Below are 17,815 nucleotides of genomic sequence, written 5' to 3'. Positions count from 1 at the left end.
CAGCAAGTGTGGGGAACCTTTGGCCCTCCAGATGATGCTGAACTACCACTCCCATCAGTCCCAGCAAGCATGGCCAATGGACAGGTATGATGAGAGTTGTAGTTCAGGAACATCTGGAGGGCATCACACGTTCTCCACACCAGGTGTAAAGCCTAATGCTGTAATGGCACAGCACCCACAGCCACTTGATGTCATTTCAGAAGAGTGTAGCAAAATTAAACTTTTTGAAATAGGACTGGTAGCTTATTTTACCTATGTAAGGAAGGAAGCCTGGCAGAACTGGTTTTTCCAAATGAGGTGGCAATAGTTTTTATCTCTCTCCTTATCTAACAGCCTCAGTCTTGACGCTTCCGATTCTATATTTTTATCTTGTGTTTTCATCTTCTGGGGCAAACCATAGCACTAAAGGATGGTTTTGATGCTGCTCTGCATCATAACTGGTTTGGAATAGTTCAAAGTTCTGTTTCTGAAGCTTATCAAAAGCTTGGCACATGAGCAGTGCCTCAAGTCTCAGAAGGAAGACAAGATGAACCTTGGGGAGCAGCTGGAAGTGTAAGGTTAAATGGTATTCTGGTACCCTTATCCTGCTGTCCTCTCAGTTTACAAACTCTTGGAGTGCTTCAGGAATCCTGCTTGACTAGAGACAACACTAGGATAGAACACATGTTTCTCTGTAGGCAAAGGAAAAGATGGTTCTTTCATTCTGCCTTCAAATCTTTGCATTAGAAGAAAAGGGACAATTTTGCCTTTGAGTCTGTTAAGGGAAGCTACTGCTTCCTCTCAGTAGTGCTGCTGTTCTGATTATAATTCAGAGTTACTTCCCATTGGCAGGGTGAAGAGCTGCTGGTTTTCTAAATTTGTGACACTCTAATAATTATAATATGCCACATCCACACCATACATTGGAAAGCATGTTTAAAACGAACTGCTGCCCGCCTCAAAGAATCCTGGAGACTGTTGGGTGCTGGGAATGGTAGCTCTGGGAAGGGGATAAACTACAGTTCCCAGGATTCTTTGTGGGGTCATGTGCTTTAAATGTATGGTGAGGATGTGGCCATAGATGTCAGAGTTCATGCCTTTTGGAAGTTTTTTCTTCGGGGGGGGGGGAGGTTGCAGAATTTCTTGGTGCTTTTTTGTCTTTTTAGCAAACCAGAACCTGCATGGTAACAGGTCTATACAAGACCCCTTTAGAGACATCTAAATCTTAGCCTCTTTCTCTGCATATAAGCAGATGTCTCTTACAGTGGTGTTTACACAAGACTAGATTGGGTGCCCTGGATAAACTGAAGAGATTTCTGGATAAAATGATGTTCTGATCTCATTGAGAGGAATGTGTTTTATGGGAACCATGGTGTGGGTTAAATAAAGCTTGTTGGTTATGGGGAACAAGGAGGTAGGTGAGCACTATCTCTCCAAAGAATGGAATTCTCAAGGAAACATTAGCCCCAACTCACCACCAAATGTGTATAATGGCAAGGGAAGGAGTGAACACAGGAGGCTTCCATTGTAAACTTGGTCAGGTCTTCAGGGATGGGGAACTGAACCTCCCAGAGGTTGTTGGACTCCCAACTTCCATGAGCCATGGCCAGCATGTGACCCTACAATCAGAGGTGATGGGAGTTGTAGTCCAGGGATATCTGGAAGGCCACATTCCCCTTCCCTGAACTGGATCCTAGCCTACAGTCCATTGAGAGGGGTACAAATAATGACAGTATTATTATCGTTGCTGTGTACCAGAATGATGTGTCAAGTAGACCACCACGCCAATGTGGACTGTAGGTAGAAAATGCCATTTCTGAATGCTTCTTCATGTGAAGGAAAAACTAGTGCATTGGTTGGAGAGGGAGAGATATTCTGGAGTTGTCTTTTCCCTGTTCTGCTAACTTTCTGCTTGCAGAAATTAGTCACGTAGGGCATTTGCAAAAATAAATACATGCCACTGGCATATTTCCAACCACCTTGGAACTCTTCTTGTGTGGATTTCGTCTCCGTGAAGAGACCTAAGTGATAGCCTGTTATGAGTAGCATGCTTAATTTCTTGGTCTGGGCTTGCATATTTGACAGTTAGCAAATTCTGGATGTTGCACAAACTCTTTAAGTAGATATTCCAAATCTTTATGCAAGTTCTGAGATCAGTTCTTTAATGTTCTTTTTTTTTTAAAGGTGATGGTTTTTTGTTACCTGTGGGAGTCTGGGCCTTAGTACCTGCATTTATTTTTATTTTTTCAAAATTACATAATGACGTTTTGCAAAAAAAAATGTGGATTAAATGAAGCCAATGGTAACATAGAGAGAAATCTGACTCAAATATCTCCACAAGCATTTAGTTTGGATGTGGAAATGCTCAATGAAAAGGTACAGGCTTGGCCTCTCAGTTCACTAAGGTGGAAAGGGGAAACAATTTTTGAGAGAAGCTGCAACGTTCTGCTGAGTATATATAGTAGGAGTAGAGAACCTCTCATGTACAGGCTTTGCTAGACCTGGCACAGATCTCAGTTTGGCCTACAAGGACATTTCCCTCCAAATTACGTACCTTTATCTGCCCCACCACAGCTGATGTCAGCTCTGGCACAGGTAAGGATGAAAATAAGGGGCATTGAAAATAAGCTGATTGTGTTCCTTTGTATGTAGGGCTCACTGTCATCGCTGACAGCAAGTCCTACTGGGATCTGCTGTACACAGGAGTTCCCACTGTAAGACCACTAAATGCACTAAGGATTTCCCTCTTTATAGATAAGGTGCCTAGATTATTATTTTTTTAAGTGACACAGGGTAAGGAGCTGCTTGTCGGATACAGAATGTTCTCCCACCCACCTACCCACCATTGTATTTTTCCATTATCTTCATCAGACTTCTTCTTTTTAATTGCCTTTTGGGAAGTTTGGAGCACGAACCACAAAAGAATGGTTCTGGGGTTAGTGTGGGTTCTGTAGTAGCCCAATATCAATGGCTTTATTTCTGTATACTGGACCACCTACAATACTGTTATGAATTCCGTTTTCATCAGTGTGGCCTCCCTCTTGATTTCCCCAGTCCCCTCAAAAGAATAAACATAAACCTTTGTAAATCTTGACTTGTTTTTTTACCCTCTACTGACAGTAACCATAAGGATGGAAGTGACTGGTGTTAAAATGAAGGAGGCAGGATGTGGCAAATGAGTTTGTACCTTTGCAATCTTAAAATAGGTGTGGGCATGAGGTTTTTTTGCAACATGGTCTTCTACCAAAAAAAATGTGCCACCATAAACCTATTATTCTGGTAAAAAATAAGATGCTGCGCAAATTTTGTTGCTGTCATGGGCTTGTCAAGTGGCCTTTTAAACCTCAAAAGTTTTAAGCGATGAAAAAAAGTAAGTCTTTCAAGGACACAAGAATGTGGTGGATCAGGTGAATGGCTCATTTAGTCCAGCATCTTATTCTCATAGTGGCCAACCAGATAACCTGTGAGGAAACAGCCAGAAGTATTTGTGCACAAGAATACTCTCCCCTCCTGTGGCTTCCAGCAACTAGCCACATAGCGCTTGTGGCTAGTAGCCATTGATAGCCCTTTCCTCCACAAATCTTTTAAAGCCATCTACAGGTGAAACTCGGAAAATTAGAATATCGTTGAAAAGTGCATTTATTTCAAGATGAAATTGGGACACAAAAATTTCAAAAAAAAAAACAACAAGGAAAAAAGAAAATAAAAATTTTAAATACTTCCGATTGTTACCATATCGCTTCCTCTAACTTTCACCCGTCTTAACTCGCTTCTTAAATTCCTTTATTTAAACCACCTACCACAGGTGTGTTGTCTTCCTTTGCTAACAAATATCTATTTATACGTTACTTAAGCAAATCACCAGATCAGTTTTAATACCTTCTTTTTTCAGATAGTCCACTACCAATTTCCACTCATTTTGAATTTTTTGTTCGGATTTCATCTTGATTTAAACCTTTTATATACAGTATCACTTGATTTGTATTGTGTTGAGTATAAGTTTGGATGGAATTTTATTTTGAGCATTTATTTTTATGTTTTGCTTTTGGTATTCTCATATCCTTTTCTGTTTCTTTATATTCCGTAAATCCTTTGTTTTTGTTATATTTTGTAATGTTTTTTTTTAAAAAAAATTTTTTTTAAAGAAAAGTCTTATTTATTTCAGTAATGCAACTTACTATTTTTTATTTTTCTTTTAATTGTTTCAAAGGCTTTCTTTTGGAAATTCCATAGTAATAAAACAGTTACAATAATACAAAAATAAACAAAAATAAGCATCACTATTACATTTCATTAATTACATTCCATTTGTAATTGACCCGCCTAACGACAAATAATTACAATTTCAACAAATAAAGGCTTGACATATCTTGCTTTGCATGTCATGCATCTATCTCATATATTGGTTTCACCTTTTAAGTTGCATTACTGAAATAAATGCACCTATAGATTGGTAAACATAACTGCCATCCTGTTCCATAACTGTTGCATAAAGAAGTACTTTATTTTACACACATTTCTTAGTGGTTTTTGCTGCATCAGACTAACCATTATCCCCTCTAAAAGTGATACTGGTGTTTTCTCCTGTGTATTTTTTGGAAACTTCTTTGTATCTGGACACATTGATGCTTTCTGAGTTCAAGCAGGAGGCTTTTGTCTTAAGTTTGCATACAATTGGACTCTGTTCTGAATCATGATGGTGGACCAGAGTTTCCAAAACCACTTATTTTAACCACCAATTTTTCAAAACAGTGATTCTTTTACTTTTTAGCATTCCTGAGCAGGGTTGGGTCTGAGGCTGCTTAGTGACCTATAAATTACATCTTGGTAATTTCTTTAAAACTTCAAAAATACGGTTTTAATATATTAAAGTTATAGTGGTTCTGTTATTGTACAGGTTGAGCCTACCAACATGCTCTACACATTGGCATGCTCTCCACAGTTAGAAATTATTCTTAACAGTCTAATCAAGAAGGAAGACTTTAAATGCGGGTTTATGGAATATAATATGAAGACAGTTGTAGTGCAATACATCTTTGCTTCAGGCCAGCCAAAGCACCAATCTTCTAACGCTCCCTAAGGTCAAAGAATCAGCAAGGGCAAGGGCCGTAAAGTGTGACGGGCTTTTAAGTGTCCTTAAAAGGGCAATGTTCTCCAATTGTTACATGCTCTGCATATACTGTAAAGTAGTCCTAGAATCATGGAACTGTAGAGCTGAAGGAGGCCCAATGGTCATAGCCCCTGCAATGCGGAAATCCCAGCTAAAGAATCCCCCTGAGATGACCATCCAACCTCTGTTTTTAAAACATCCAACGAAGGAGGACCCGCTACATCCCGAAGGAGTCTGCTCCACTGTACATGACAGCTCTTATGGCCAAAAGGGACTGCCTTCTTTCCCTGTTAGTGTGTGCTTTTGTAGAAGAGAGCACTGCTTTTTCTGTCGTGGGCTTTTGCTCCCCTTGCTTAACCTTTGCTAGAGCCACAACAGTACACCCTCAAGCACCCTTCTTCAGGAGGTTAAGTAGCCCTCAGCCTTTCCAGAGCCCCAGGAACCGACCTCCTTAACTCCAATGTGCATTTGGAGGCTTATTTCTTTAGCATCAGGGCCAGCAGAAGACATTTTGGTGCCTGAGGTGGACATGAACCCCAAAATGGCATCCCCAACCCACCACGGATGAAAGGGTGAGTGAAGATCAGGAGGAATAAATGCTGACATCACGATCTGCCCCTGTGGGTTCTGCCACCCGAGGCGGTTGTCATCACCTTGCCTCCTGGGTGGGCCGGCCTGCTTAGTATTGTTACCATGTGTACAGTACTTGTTTTGAAGACAGGAGTGCCTGGAGTGCTCTGGTCCATGGGGTCACGAAGAGTCGGACACGACTAAACAACAACAGTACTTGTTTTGTGGCAGAGCTGATGTAGCAAACCACCTTTAGATCACGGCCCGCGTGACCCAGTAGCGGGTCCAGTGACCACCAGTCGCAAGACCAACGCAGTATAGCCCGTCTTAGCCACCTGTTCGAAATAAAAACGTTGCCCCTTTAAGGAGTCGGCACGACCGACGAAGGCGGAGCTACAGTGTATCCCTTTTTGCTCCTACTCGAACGTTCTGTCCCCATTCGCACCTTCCCTGACCTTCTGCTGATCTAACGTTTCGTTCCATTCACACTTTCCCCCCCTCTCATTTTCGGCGTTCCGCTGATCGGACGTTCCATCCCCATTCACACTCCCCCAGACCCGGGAGTCCTCGTTTCTATAGCAAGTTGCCGCTGGGTCGATTCCGCCAACCGGAGCAGATGAAATGAGGCGATTTTGCAGCGGCAGCCGGTGGCTGGTGTCGGCGGCCTCCCTGGCTCTCGGGTTGGGCTTGGGCGCCAGCTTTTCCAAGAGAGAGAGGCAGCCGAGCCATCTGGGAGCGGAGGCGGAGGGGCTCCTCTCGCGGCTGCCGGTCGTGCCAGTGGTTGCCGCCGCCACAACTTCGGATTTGGCTGCCCGAGGCGGCGTTGGCGACTCGGGGGATCTGGCCAAGTACGGCTTGCCGGGGCTGTCCCTGCTGCGGACCCGGGAGTCCTACGTGCTGTGCTACGACCCGCGGGCTCGTAGCGCCCTCTGGGTGGTGGAGCAGCTAAACCCGGCTACGCTGAGCGGCTCCTCGGACCGCGCTGCCTGCGACTTCCGTTCCGACGACTCGATTCATGAGTACCACCGCGCCACCAACGAGGATTACCGGGGCAGCGGCTTTGACCGGGGACACTTGGCGGCCGCCGCCAACCACCGCTGGAGCCAGAAGGCCATGGGGGACACGTTCTACTTGAGCAACATCGCCCCCCAGGTAAGGGAGTGTATTGGATTGGCTTGTCTGAAGGCAGCAAGCGAGCTACGTTCCCCGGGCGCTCAAGACCCTCTACTAATGGTTGGACGGTCTTTCCCCCCCATCCCCAGCTGTGGCAAATACACTCTGCATAGCCTCAGAGGCACTTCTTAATTTAATATCGAGGAAATAAAGAGAATGCCTGTCCATGAGATCAAAGGCAGACCTACATGGGGGGCCCTAAAGCTTTAATTGTTATGGGGGCCCCTTTGCAAGCAGCAACTATGTCTGGGTAGCTACATCTCAGATTTTGATTATTGGATTATTTTAATCCAAAAAAACCTGGATGATCTCACATGTCAATCACAGGAGTAAATAAAAAAAATCCTATGCCTTACAGTTTTTTAGTTGTGTGACTCAAATTAGGTCTACTAGACTTAATTTTTTTTAAAGCAATGTGAACTAAAGTCACTTCTGGGTCACCTCTGGGATTAGGCGCCCCATGGAGGACCACACCTAGCCTTTTAACTGCTTCATTATTATCCTCACTTCAGCTACTGAACACATTTATTTTGCTTCTAGAATCCTCACCTGAATCAGAATGCTTGGAATAACTTGGAGAAATACTGCAGAAGCTTAACTAAATACAACAAGAATGTTTATGTCTGTACGGGACCACTTTTTCTACCCAGGTAATTAATAAAAACCAAAACAAACTTAGACTTTCCCCTCTGGTTTACTCTGCCAACAGCCCCCACCCCGCAATCACAGTTATTATTTTATGAAATAATAAAATGTAAATTTTGTTAAATAAAAATCACAATATTGTTTCACATTTTTGTAAAAGGGGTGCTGGAATCCCCCTATATCATGGCTTCTGATCCCCTCTCCCCTGATTTCCCCATACAGGATGGAGGCAGATGGGAAGATGTATGTGAAATACCAGGTGATTGGGAAAAGCCATGTGGCCGTCCCCACACACTTCTTCAAGGTGCTCATCCTGGAGAAGTCAAGTGGGGAGATTGAGTTGCGCTCCTACGTCATGCCAAACAGCCCCGTCAATGATAAGATCCCTCTGGAGAATTTCCTGGTCCCCATCGAGAGCATCGAGCGGGCCTCCGGCCTCCTCTTCGTCCCCAACATCCTCAAGAGGACTAGCAAGTTGAAAGCAATCTCTGCTGGAAGCAACTTGAAAGCAATCACAGCTGGGAGTACCACCTAAGGAAGTGATTCCGGAGACCTTGCAAACAGACACTTGCCAGGTGGTAGGATCTGCCCGAGTAGCCAGTAGGTATCCTAGCTCCAACAAGCAACTCTTTCTCGCCGCTCTCAAGGAACAGTACCTGCTTCTAAGGACAAGAGGCAGTGATGGCCACCAACTTGGATTGCTTTCCTCTGCATGTGCTGTAAAGGGAAACTAGGGGCAGATGGGGCTTGTCAATATGGGAAGCGAGCCCATCTAGGAGAAGGAATCTCTGCTGCCTTGCGGGGTGTCTTCAAGAGAAGAAAATACTAAGGAGTAAACTCTACACAAATCCAGAGTGCACCTCCTCCTGGCAACTCCTGCAGCCAAGCTGGTAACAAACATATTGCTCTGCTTTCCTTTGGACCACACCAGCGAGGCCGAGACGGGGGTCTTGCCATCTGGGCAGCCCAGGACCTTCATATACACAGCCAGGTGTATGTGATCATTTATACGTATATATTTTACTTCTATTAATTCTTAATGGTTTAAAAAATAATAAAAATGCAAAAACTACCCCCCCAATAAACCCTGCACAAAACTGAATTAAAACTATTTAATTTAATTCAACAAAATTGATGAACTTGATGCAGTGATACCAGCTATTTAACATCTGATATTCCTTTTCACTCTGCTAAGTAATCCCACTGCCCCCCACCAGTGGGCAGTATTCCCCATTTGGGAACCACTAGTTTACACCTTTAAAAGTTTGGCTGTTTAATTGTCAAGATACGCCTGGAATATCACATTAGGTCATACACTTGATAAGTTTCTTCTTAAACTGTAGGTTGCTGGGGGATGGGGGAGAGATCAGATTCCCAGCAGTCTTAATTTTGTGGATAAAGTTGTTCCTCCTGAGTTAAACGTGAATGTGGTTGCAACAGATTGCATTTGAGCTGGAGGGCATCATCCCCCAGTCAATTGCTACACTTAGGTCTTCACTGTTTCCCAAAAGTTCGAAGCAGATGCCTCCTTCTGAGAAGTGGCAGCTGAGCTAGACAGGCCAGTCTCAAAGCCCTTCCCCCTTCCGTTTGTGTCTGGTTGCTCTCCAACCTATGGGTAGGCAAACCAAGGCCTGGGGGCCAGATCCGGCCCAACTGCCTTCTAAATCCGGCTTGCGTATGGTCCGGGAATCAGTGTGTTTTTACATGAGTAGAATGTGTCCTTTTATTTAAAACGCATCTCTGGGTTATTTGTGGTGCATAGGAATACATTCATTTTTTCTCCAAAACATAGTTCAGCCCCCCACAAGGTCTGAGGGACGGTGGACCAGCCCCCTGCTGAAAACGTTTGCTGACCCCTGCTCCAACCTGTTCCGCTCTCAGTCATCCAGTGGCAGCAGGGAGGTGAGTTTCCTGACCTCCTGCCAGAGAGAGAAGATGGTCCTGCTTCACATTTCGATGTTAAGTTGGCTGGGAGAGGTAAAGATTGATGAGGGTCTGCCCATGTTGGATGCTTGAGTTTCTGCTTTTGTTCAGAGGCTGCTGCCTTTCTTCGCTGCTTCTTCGATCCGAGGTCTCAGCGCCGACAGAGAGATGAGAATTGCTTCCTAGAAAGGGAACCCCCAAAAGAAATTTATGGCCACTGTGAGAACAGGATGCTAGACTTAGATGGGCTATTGGACTAATCTAGCAGATTCTTCTTTTGTATGGGTGCAGGAGGCCACCATAAGGAACAAAGAAAGACCCCGGCTGTCGGATTGGACACCTATCAGCATCCTCTTCTAACAGAGTCCAGCCAGATGCTCCAGTGAGAAGCCTGCAAGCGGGACCTGAGCACAGCAACAACAACAACTCTTCCCCCCTTGTGATTTCCAGCACATTGCCTCTGACAATGGAGGAGAACATAGTCACTATGGCTAGTAACCATTAGCCTCCATGAACTGGCCTCATCCTTTTTCAAAAAAGCACCTCACCTCGGTCCTGATGGTGCGGCTGCCCTGCCCCGGACAGGTGTTCAAATAAAAGTCAAACAAGGTGCTTGGATCTGTGACCTCCAGGTTTAGGTCCATGTCCACGCTTGCCTCCAGGCCTTGCAAGCCTCCGAAAACTATCAGAGCATGTCTGGGAGACAGAAGAAATGGTAAAGCAGGTTTACGGGATGTAGAGAGACGATTCTAGTCCCCATAAAACCTGGTAGGATTGTAAAAGTGTACCTGAAAGGAGGCAGAGTTGCCTGGTCCACAGAGGCGCCTCGCTCAGAGGTTCCAATGGAGAGATCGTAGCCTTCTTTATATGGAGACTCAGCAAAAACAGCACCTGACCAGCAGAAGACAAATGTTAGGCAACGCACTTAAGCCATGGATGGGGAAAACCTGTAGTTCTCCAAATTATTTTTATTAAATTTATAAACCACTTAATGCCACTTAAATTTATAAACCATTTAATGACTTCAAAGCAACTTAAGCCTAAGATCATGCATTTCCCCAAAGAATGCTGGGAACTGTAGTCTACTTCATTTCATAAAATTTATACACCACTTAGTTGTAAATTTTTTTAAAAAAATTATCTCAATGACGTTTACAAAAAGGATGATAAAAGAAAATCATCAATAAGAACAGCAATCGTTCCAGGCTTTCAGAAAATCAAAATATCAAAAGACATAAAACAGATTAAAACTCCCACTAACTTTCTAAGCATCTGGGTACACTAGTCTAACTAAAAATGTTTTTAGCAGGCACTGAAAAGAATGCAATGGTGGTGCATGCCTGATTTCAATAGGCAGGCAGTTCCAAAGGGTAGGTGCTTCCCCACTAAAAGATTTTTTTTTTTTACAGCTGCAGAGCAGATATAATGTGGGCCCTATAACAGTGCCTGTTCCCCCCAATCAAAGCTGCTGAGTGGGCATAATGAGGTACGGCAATCTTAAGTACCATATATTCCGGCATATAAGATGACCCCCAACTTTTCCAGTTAAAATATAGAGTTTGGGATATACTCGTCGTATAAGAAATACGACCTGGCGTATAAGACGACCCCGACTTTCCTGGGTTAAAAAGTAGTCTTATACGCAGGAATATACAGTATATAAAGCCAGTTGTTAAAGGCTTTATATACTTAATCGTAACAGTATGTTATGGGGTCTTTTTAAAAAGTAGGCATGTATACTTACTCAGACAGGATGCCAAGCGGACACTGTAGCCCCAGTAGAGCCCAGAAGCAGTTCGGGGCTGATGCGATGAAACGACTATCCCCTTCTGTGTTTTGCTCTCTAGGGAAGAAAGTGGGGGGGGGGTTAACAGGGCTGACTGACCCACAAGAACCCAGGTTTTTGTTGGGCTGCAAATGGGCAGTCTGCCTACCAGCTACACGGGAAAAGGAGAGGAGTGCTTGCAAATTATGACTTAAACTTCTCACGACTCTTGAAATCATGAAGCTCAGGGGAATGTTATGAAAAGGAGATTCTGCCCCCCACATCCTTGTCTGGGACAAATTTGAACAACCTGAGTGCAGTGGTAGAGGTGGGGCTAGCCCATTCAGCATCTGGGCCAAGGTGTGGGGGCCAATTATGTTACCTGGATTTTGCTGTGGGTTGAGACGCACTGTAACACGAAGGCCTGCCTCCAGTTGCTTATCAATCTGTACCTCCTGTAGGAAGAGAACATTGGCTTGGGATGCGGCGGATCTCAGGCCTGCCGAATGCACAGCCAGGCAAGGGGGCAATATAAGCTACAAGGGTCAGCTATGGTGACAATACAGTGTAGTGGTTAGGGTGCTGGACTAGGACCTGGTAGACCAGGGCTCAAAGCCCCACTGGGCCATTAAGTGCACTGGGTGACCTTGGGTGGGTCACTGCCCCACCTCACAGGGCTGTTGTGGGGATTAAATGAGGAGAACCATAATCTCATTGGAGAAAAACATGGGATAGAAATGCAACAAATAAATAAATATGAGTAGCTACAGTTTCACATCTATTGCTCTGTCCCCTTTTTGGTCTTTGGTCACACCCCTCACTAGCAAGTGGCCCCCAGGCAGTTATCCTTGATGGAATGCAGCCCTAGGGCTGGGAAAGGTCCCATCTCCCCCTGATCTGCAGGGACATCCTGCTTGCCTCTGCGGAACTCACTCGCTCCATCAAGGATGGAGATTGGTTAAGGACCATGGAGGGGTAAAAGTAGGACCCCTTTAAGGTGCAGCAGCAGGACAGGTGAGGGTTTACCTTTTGCATTCCACAGTTCACAAAAGATCCCCGGCCAGGCTTGGTGGGCCGTGACAAAACCACTCCTTCCCGATACTCTGATTCCTCACCTATCCGCACGTGGTGGGGGCTGTCTAAGGGGTTTAAGAGCCCTGAAACAACATATCCAAGGTGAGTAATATGGAGTCACCCCCACCCTCACCCTCCAATGCAAAACAAACTAACACTGCTTTTCACATGTGCCAGAGTACATGTGCACATGTGTGCTGTCCCTACCCACTAAAAAGCAACAACCCAAGACAGGACTAATTAATTACTCCTGAGGTTCAGCCCACATTGTTCACCTTCTGGCACCCACTGGGGACCAAACAATTCCTCTAAGTCTTTCGGGGGGTGGGTGCTGATATACTCAGCTACTGATTTATTACAGGGAACCAATCAATTTTGTGTAAAGTTTATGTGCTCTTACTTTATTTTTTGAGGGACCTTTTTGAGTGTATAATATTTGTTTATCTGGCTGTGACCTGACCTAGGATTGTTTGGCTGGAAAATGTCATTGAACTCCGATAATGCCTTTTCATTAGGAGGAATGAGTGTGGGGGGGGGGGGGAAAGGCAATGTCTGCTTTTTGACATTGTGACATATCACTGGCTAAACACTGAGATACACCAATATATAATGATGTCACTATGTAGAGGTGAAACATACACACAGAGAATGTTGCCCGGAAGGGAATGTCGCCCTTCATTGCTCTAGGCCTTACCTGCAAACTGGAGGTCCTGGTGTTTGGGGAAAAAAGACTTCCTAAGATATCTGTCCAATAGAGGGAAAGAAATGCTTTTAGAAGGGCAAATGAGAAGAAGCAGCTTCCAATATTCAGCTGCGATAATGCTCAAATTATCCAGTGACAATAAAACAAAACACAGCAGCCAACAGAAAAATCAAGCCAGCTAGACATAAGGCCCCCAGCAGATGTGGAGTGCACTTTGAGATATACATGGGGCGAAGGGTCAAAATCTCCCCTTCATCCCATGAAGGATCTGCTGAGAGACATACAAGCCTGTCTAATCCCTGGGGCATTATTGTTCTTGTGAGGGACAGGGGATATCGCGAAGTCCCTCCCCTCCTGAGTTCCAGCCCATCCCCGAGCGCAGGGGAAAGCAGGGAGAGCTCCGTCTCAAGTGGGGAAGCAGGAAGTGGGGTCCGAGGCTCAGACAGGGTAGCGGAGCCAGCGCCCCAGGTGAGACAGGAAGGGGGAAGCAAGGGGGGCAGACCTGTCCCCCCAACTCCGGAATTGCGCAGAAAACGTAGGGGGAAGAGGATGGGTCTCCCCAAGTTGTTATGTTGGAGGAAAACGCGCCAAACGCCATTCGGAGGTTCTGACTCTAGCGGATAAGATGTGTCTCTGTAAATAGCACTGCCTTCAGCATGTAAATACGTAGCACCAATAAAAAGATAAAATGCAGAGCTGTGTAGAGTCGTTACTCTGAAGTAGCCCACTCCGGCCACTGTGACAGTTCTCTCCCACCCCAACCCCCCAGCATATTCCAGTCCTCAACAATAAATATTGAGGAAGCTTCGGTAGCGTTAAAGCCATTAAAGGAGCTTTCCCAAGTTTTTGCAGAATGACTTACTGAGGACATTCCAGGTACTGCAGAATCCGGGCCAACTGCACACAGGCCTGACCTCTCTTCTTGATCCCTTCAAATTCACCTTCCACCGTCCTGAAAAGATTGAGCAGCGGGGGGAGGGGTGTGGAGAGAGAGAGGAGAAAACAGTACAATCTTTGGAATTAAGTTTTAAAAAGTTAAACCCTGTTGGCTTTCTATGGGCCACTCAGACGCTGCTGCAGTGTGTCTTATTATAAGAGAGCACATACTCTCTTTGTGGTAACAGGTCCTCACTTTCATTCCCCACTGGCATTTCCAGGTAGGGCTGGGAAGGAATCCCTGCATGGAAATGATGCTAGCTAGCTGGGGGGAAAGCCTTGTGAGCAACTAGACAGATTCTGTCCTTACTTTGAATCCTCCCCTTGCTCATCAAACACCACAATCTCGTCCACGCAGAAGATGACGCAGGCCCTGGCAATCTGCCCGGCAAGGTAAGTCCGCAACTCTGCCGACTGGGCGTTGCTGAGAATGGAGCCCGGAAGGGCAACACTGACCGTGTAGTTCCGCCCTAGGAAATAAGGAAGTTACTGTTTAGGAGAAGCAGCACACAGTAAGCATTCCTAGATTTCACGAGGAGGGTTTTTGTTTGTTTACCCTTCGTACCTAGCTCAGTGGTTAGAGCATCAGCTTTGCATGCAGAAAGTCCCAGGTTACTTCCTTCCTCCATAGCAGCCTGAACCAATCCTGTGCCCCCTCTAGATGCTTTGGAGTACCATCAGTTGTGCTGGCTGGGGCTAATGGGAGTAGTCACCCAAAACATTTGGAGGTGGCTCCAGATTGGCGAAGGCTGTTGTGTAGCACATTCCAAGGAAAGACCAGTTTCATTCCCATTCGTGGTTATCCGTTACCTTTATCTTCAATGGGCTTTGCCTCCTCTTTCTGTTTCTCTGCCACTTCCTGCATCATCTTCTTATCCAGTTTCCTCAACAGCTTCAGCTCCTTCCATTTCTTCACCTCTTCCTTCTCTGGAAGAGAGATGAGAACACAGAATGGACAATAAGTGAAATCCCTGAGAGTTAGCATTGGGGTTAAAACAGTTCCAACACAGAAGGCCCTGGACTAAGGTGTGCTGGGAATAATCAAGGAAGGACTGTGCAGTGCTTTTCTCCCAGGACTCTCAGGCTTGGAATACTGCTGGTGTGCCAAGCTAAGCCAAAATGAGACATCCACTTGGACGGCAGGGGGAAAGCAGAAACACAAACTTGTTTTTCTTCTTGTGCAGTTTGACAAAAATGTTGTGTTGCAAGGGGGTGGGGTGGGGATTTTGAAAGCCAATAATATACAGTTTGAAAACTGGTAAACTTAAGACACCATAAGCATATGTGTTTATTAGGCACTTTTTTGAGCTGGATGGAATGGCCTTTGGCCTGATCCAGCATGGCTCTTCCTTTGTTCTTTTTTGCAGGACAGATTCCCAGTGCTGACTTGCCAGAAAAAGATAAAGTCTGTGGGGGTGGGGAGAGAAGACCCAGGAACCCAAAGAGCATTCTTACTTTCCTGCTTCCATTTGCGCCAGTCCATTTTTCTATCTTCTCCCTAGGAACGAGGAAAGTAAACGGATCTCATTTATTAGCTGCTTCCGCAGGATAGATGCATTAAGGATGGTCACACAGATAGTACACATTACCCACTTCTGTTCAAGACACACACTCAATTCCAGGATCGATTGGCAAACAGTTATGTATCCATAATAACACATTGTTATCATTATTAATTGCCCACCTTCTCTGTAAGGTCCCTGGGATACAACCTAAGAGTGAGTCTGGCTGTTGGATCAGGCCAAAGGCCCATTTAGTCTAGCATCTTATAATCATGAACATCAAATAATAATCACCATCAGATAATCAGCATCTTAACCAGATGCCCCACTGAGAAGCCCACAATGTGTCCCATCTTGTGGGTAAAAGATGGGCAGCTCTACCCATGAGCATCCAGAGGTGCTTGGCAAGCCTTGGGTTAGACTCATCTCTCTGCCTGGTGTTTGTGGAACATCTGGAGAGCACCAAGAAGGAGAAGGGGTCTGGGTGAGGAACTGGTATTAGATTAAAGCAGGCACCCCCAAACTCGGCCCTCCAGATGTTTTTGGCCTACAACTCCCATGAGCCCTAGCTAGCAGGACCAGTGGTCAGGGATGATGGGAATTGTAGTCTCAAAACATCTAGAGGGCCGAGTTTGAGGAAGCCTGGATTAAAGTCTGTGGCTAAACCAAAAACGAGAGCTGAGTGAAACCATGTCCCAACCCTGCCTGTTGTTGTTGTAGTTTAGTTGTTTAGTCGTGTCTGACTCTTCGTGACCCCATGGACCATAACACACCAGGCACTCCTGTCTTGCACTGCTTCCCGCAGTTTGGTCAAACTCATGTTCGTAGCTTCGAGAACACTGTCCAACCATCTCATCCTCTGTTGTCCCCTTCTCCTAGTGCCCTCAATCTTTCCCAACATCAGGGTCTTTTCCAAGGATTCTTCTCTTCTCATGAGGTGGCCAAAGTATTGGAGCCTCAGCTTCACGATCTGTACTTCCAATGAGCACTCAGGGCTGATTTCCTTAAGAATGGATAGGTTTGATCTTCTTGCAGTCCATAGGACTCTCAAGAGTCTCCTCCAGCACCATAATTTAAAAGCATCAATTCTTCGGCGATCAGCCTTCTTTATGGTCCAGCTCTCACTTCCATACATCACTACTGGGAAAACCATAGCTTTAACTATACGGACCTTTGTAGGCAAGGTGATGTCTCTGCTTTTTAAGATGCTGTCTAGGTTTGTCATTGCTTTTCTCCCAAGAAGCAGGCGTCTTTTAATTTCGTTACTGCTGTCACTATCTGCAGTGATAAAGGAGCCCAAGAAAGTAAAATCTCTCACTGCCTCCATTTCTTCCCCTTCTGTTTGCCAGGAGGTGATGGGACCAGTGGCCATGATCTTGGTTTTTTTGATGTTGAGCTTCAGACCATATTTTGCGCTCTCCTCTTTCACCCTCATTAAAAGGTTCTTTAATTCCTCCTCACTTTCTGCCATCAAGGTTGTGTCATCTGCATATCTGAGGTTGTTGATATTTCTTCCGGCAATCTTAATTCCGGAAGGGGCTTGAATAACTCAGAGAAGCTATGAGCCATGCCATGCAGGGCCACCCAAGATGGACAGGTCATAGTGGAGAGTTTTGACTAAACGTGATCCACCTGGAGAAGGAACTGGCAGGCCACTCCAGTATCCCTGCCAAGAAAACTCCATGGACAAACCCTGCCTACCTTGGAATATGAGGTTGTTGGGAAGGGTGTGACTTTACACTTTGCGTCGCCACCTCAAAGGGTCTCATTTTCTCCCACCACCACCATTATTTAACAGAGGTGCCCCTCCTCAAGCATCAGCAACATCTCCTTATTCACCCCGAGTGGCCCCGATTTCCCACCCTCCAAGAAGGCTGATCCCTCACCTTCCCCCGCGTAAATGCCCAAGCCTCTTCCTTCCACCCCCTGGATCCCACGTGTACCTCCCGTAAGCGCTTCGCCTGGCTTTTCTCCGCCATGTTCCACTCGCCCAATCACCATCCTACAGCTTGGGGGCGGCGCCAGTATTATCCCACGACCGCTGATTGGGCGAGAAAGGGAGGAGCCACAGAGCTATGAAACAGAGAGGGCTTCTCCCTGTATACATCTTGTCACTTCCAGGTTCATACTGAGAGCGCGCGCGTGTTAAACCGTTTCTTAGTGTTAACCCTTTCGCGTTCGCCCCTCAATCCCTGGTGAAAGATTGGAGAAGGGGAAAGGGACTTTTATAAGGCTGGAAAGGGTTGCATTTCCCCAGATCTTAACGTCAAACGCTAGTATCTCATTCCCAACAAACGTGTGTTGTGCGTGTGTGTGTGAAGCGAATCTCCAGTTGTGTTCCTGCAGGGTTTAGTGATGGTTCGTCTTGCTGACATTAAGTGCCCAATTAGTTATTTGTCTAATCAGGACAGAAACAGAGCAGAAAAACCCTTCTG

At 45.6% G+C, this 17,815-nt stretch overlaps 2 protein-coding genes across 5 annotated transcripts; one reads left to right on the top strand and one right to left on the bottom strand.

The window, feature by feature from the left end:
- Positions 1 to 4,066: 4,066 nt before the first annotated feature.
- ENDOG (endonuclease G) lies at positions 4,067 to 8,579 on the top strand. The gene is made up of 3 exons (XM_035112557.3): positions 4,067 to 6,811; positions 7,373 to 7,482; positions 7,700 to 8,579. The coding sequence occupies exons 1-3, from the start codon at positions 6,281 to 6,283 to the stop codon at positions 8,010 to 8,012; spliced, it is 954 nt and encodes a 317-aa protein (XP_034968448.1). The 5' UTR covers positions 4,067 to 6,280; the 3' UTR covers positions 8,013 to 8,579.
- A 595-nt stretch (positions 8,580 to 9,174) lies between these two features.
- Positions 9,175 to 17,384, bottom strand: SPOUT1 (SPOUT domain containing methyltransferase 1). Of its 4 annotated transcripts, none has more exons than XM_088665267.1 (12): positions 17,267 to 17,384; positions 15,334 to 15,376; positions 14,689 to 14,805; positions 14,189 to 14,348; positions 13,805 to 13,894; positions 12,934 to 12,983; positions 12,192 to 12,322; positions 11,548 to 11,620; positions 11,145 to 11,243; positions 10,189 to 10,291; positions 9,949 to 10,096; positions 9,175 to 9,582 (listed from the first exon to the last, which is right to left on the bottom strand). In XM_088665267.1, the coding sequence occupies exons 1-12, from the start codon at positions 17,357 to 17,359 to the stop codon at positions 9,508 to 9,510; spliced, it is 1,182 nt and encodes a 393-aa protein (XP_088521393.1). In that variant the 5' UTR covers positions 17,360 to 17,384; the 3' UTR covers positions 9,175 to 9,507. The 4 variants fall into 4 exon arrangements, with proteins under 4 accessions (XP_088521393.1, XP_034969794.2, XP_088521394.1 ...); XM_035113903.3 differs by having other exon boundaries at positions 17,324 to 17,384; XM_088665268.1 differs by lacking the exons at positions 11,548 to 11,620; positions 12,192 to 12,322.
- Positions 17,385 to 17,815: the final 431 nt, after the last annotated feature.

This window comes from Zootoca vivipara, chromosome Z2 (assembly GCF_965207765.1).
Source record: "Zootoca vivipara chromosome Z2, rZooViv2.hap1.1, whole genome shotgun sequence".
NCBI classification, from domain to species: domain Eukaryota; kingdom Metazoa; phylum Chordata; class Lepidosauria; order Squamata; family Lacertidae; genus Zootoca; species Zootoca vivipara.
Note: the sequence above shows the minus strand (reverse complement) of the source record. Positions and strands in the feature narration are given on the sequence as shown.

Coding starts and splice junctions, on each gene's coding strand:
- SPOUT1 (XM_088665267.1), bottom strand. CDS start 17,359: ATGGCGGAGAAAAGCCAGGCGAAGCGCTTACGGGAGGTACACGTGGGA. Junction 13,895..14,188: donor GAGCAAGGGGAGGATTCAAA/GTAAGGACAGAA, acceptor CAATCTTTTCAG/GACGGTGGAAGGTGAATTTG. Junction 12,323..12,933: donor CCAGGACCTCCAGTTTGCAG/GTAAGGCCTAGA, acceptor ATGTTGTTTCAG/GGCTCTTAAACCCCTTAGAC.
- ENDOG (XM_035112557.3), top strand. CDS start 6,281: ATGAGGCGATTTTGCAGCGGCAGCCGGTGGCTGGTGTCGGCGGCCTCC. Junction 6,812..7,372: donor TGAGCAACATCGCCCCCCAG/GTAAGGGAGTGT, acceptor TTTTGCTTCTAG/AATCCTCACCTGAATCAGAA. Junction 7,483..7,699: donor GGACCACTTTTTCTACCCAG/GTAATTAATAAA, acceptor TTCCCCATACAG/GATGGAGGCAGATGGGAAGA.